General features: G+C 32.6%; 1 protein-coding gene across 1 annotated transcript in view; it reads right to left on the bottom strand.

Annotated features, from left to right (window-relative positions):
* Nucleotides 1-2,850, bottom strand: part of LOC106473297 (target of rapamycin complex 2 subunit MAPKAP1-like) — a 36,566-nt gene that overhangs the window by 13,059 nt on the left and 20,657 nt on the right. The window contains exon 2 of the mRNA XM_013933981.2: nt 1,040-1,468. Coding sequence (XP_013789435.1) covers nt 1,040-1,441 — 402 coding nt within the window. The 5' untranslated portion in view covers nt 1,442-1,468. The remainder of the gene's footprint in view (nt 1-1,039; nt 1,469-2,850) is intronic.

Raw genomic sequence — 2,850 nt, 5'->3', positions numbered from 1 at the left:
ATATATATATATATATATATATATATATATATCATCTTCAGCAAGCTATATTAAACAGGGTAAATTATTAGGTACAAAAAATTTATAAATTTGAACATTTTATAAAAGTAATTAAAATACAGAATATAAGGATGAAGTATATTAATAAAACAACAAATAAAAAATGACTAGGATAAAATAACGATATTATACAAGTATTTAGAACAGACTTAATCGCAGTGGAGTTGTGTTATCATTTGAAGTTCATTTATAATAGATAAACTTTCTTTAATTAAAAGTTCATTATTTGATGATCCAGATGAGACGACTTTAAAATTCATAATCAAGACAGGATGGTTAATGTTTTCGCTATGTGTGTGAATTGTAAAGTCTGGTAGATTTGATAGTTTGTTACCAGTTCTGCTTGATACTCCCATATGTTCACAGGCTCCCAGGTGTAACTGCCAAATAGTTTTGCATTACAGCCACCACATGTGTATTTATATACGATCCTGGAACGCATAGGGGTAGGTAGTAGGTCTTTAGATCGGAGTAGATTTTGTAGTTGAACTTGTGGATATTTAAATGACCTTTCACTGGTCACTTAAAACTATGCTGATAACCACCTGACCAATGGTGTTAAGACCAAACAGGTGCAACAGAAGTCTGGGCATTCTTTCTCAATATTTAAGCCTAATTAGCTATGGGATATTCAAATAAAGTAGTAAAGACATTCAAAGCAGGATGTTGGATCCTTGAAGGACAATAAAGAAGAAGAATAGTCAAGTATTCGAAAGCGCTCGAGTTTTGGGTCTTATTTTAAGTCTATACGTTTGAAGAATATGCATAAAACATGTATTGAATTTAACCATCTAAACAGTAAGTACAATTCAACACCTAAAGGATAAATTATCACATACAACTGTCCACACAATTGATTTTAGTGTTAAAAATCCCCCCTGTGGCACAATATTTAAGAATCCAAGTACCAATAACTTTTCCTTTTTAACTATAACGATGTAAAAAAAAAGGAATATCGACACATTTTTACTTTTCTTACAATTCTGTCATCTGATAAAAAATCAAAAGTACCAGTCAAAGTTGTGGGACATCTCCAGGTTATGTTTTTTACTTTTGCATTATTCTTTTTTTCTTTCTTTAATCTCTCCAGTCGCTGAGCTGTGTTGGACCGACGACGATGTGCTCCAATAAATTCCATGTCAGAAACAATATCACACGACTGCACCATTTCTGTAAGGTCAACGTCTAAAGCATTTTCGTAGTAGTCTGGCATGCTGACCACAGACCTGACTGGGTCATCACAATCGCCGTTGTCTTTAACAGCAGCACTGTCTATTGGTTCGTTCAACATCACCATTTCACTGATCCCAGTGTCATCACACGTGATATAAGAGTGACGTATGTGGTACAGAAGAAACTTACGATCATCAAAAAACGCCATGATACTGTTGAAACTTATAAAAGAGATCTGGAAAATAAGAACATCAGAATCAGTTCTGTTTTCACTGTGCTTTTTTCTTCTAGAGTAATATAATTTGTGTGCTTTCGAAATATATATATGATTTATTGTGTCTTTTACCAACAGTACAAGACAAAGTTTCTTAACCTACAACAGTTGTTAAAATACATTTGGAAATGCTGTTACTTCACTTCTGAAAGTATTCTAGTAAGTTATTAATAAAACAAAAGAAAAATTATCTTGTAAGCAGTAGAGATAAATACCTCTATTTATTGGTATCAATTGGTTTATTTCCTGAGAATATGAACAAACTTTGACAGTACTATTCCGTGAACTGGCAGAAAATCAACCTTTAAACAAATTCTTGTTCTAAAAAAAGTTCTTGTACTGCAGGAATAAAATCAACAAACAACATATATAAAACATGAGAAGTAACACCTGGTGTACAAAATTTACACTTTGCTGGTATGAATTACCTCTATAGTGAGAGGTTTTGACCAGGTGTTTAATAAGATGAGATGTACTATTATGTGTTTTAATAAATGAACTGAGATATATTAGAATGTACTATAGTACAGCCACATGAACTGAGATATATTAGAATGTACTATAGTCCAGCTACATGAACTGAGATATATTAGAATGTACTATAGTCCAGCCATATGAACTGAGATATATTAGAATATACTATAGTCCAGCCACATGAACTGAGACATATTAGAATGTACTATAGTCCAGCCATATGAGCTGAGACATATTAGAATGTACTATAGTCCAGCCACATGAACTGAGATATATTAGAATGCACTGTAGTCCAGCCACATGAACTGAGATATATTAGAATGTACTATAGTCGACCTACATGAACTGAGATATATTAGAATGTACTATAGTCCAGCCACATGAACTGAGACATATTAGAATGTACTATAGTCCAGCCACATGAACTGAGATATATTAGAATGTACTATAGTCCAGCCACATGAGCTGAGATATATTAGAATGTACTATAGTCCAGCCACATGTACTGAGATATATTAGAATGTACTATAGTCCAGCCCCATGAACTGAGACATATTAGAATGTACTATAGTCCAGCCACATGTACTGAGATATATTAGAATGTACTATAGTCCAGCCCCATGAACTGAGATATAATACCATGTGCTCTAACTCAACTGGATGAGATTAGACACATTAGCATGTGTTCTTATCCAGCATTATGCGCTAAGATACATTAGACTATATTTGTCTAATTTATATACTTACATATCCATAAATCTGCATTGTTCAATTCTTCCAGTTAACAATATTTGTCTAATTTATATACTTACATATCCATAAATCTGCATTGTTCAATTCTTCCAGTTAACAATATTTGTCTATTTTGT

The sequence above is a fragment of the Limulus polyphemus genome, unplaced genomic scaffold (assembly GCF_000517525.1).
Source record: "Limulus polyphemus unplaced genomic scaffold, Limulus_polyphemus-2.1.2 Scaffold6053, whole genome shotgun sequence".
Taxonomy (NCBI): Eukaryota; Metazoa; Arthropoda; class Merostomata; order Xiphosura; family Limulidae; genus Limulus; species Limulus polyphemus.
The sequence above is the reverse complement of the archived record's forward strand: the minus strand, read 5'-3'. Positions and strand labels throughout refer to the sequence as shown.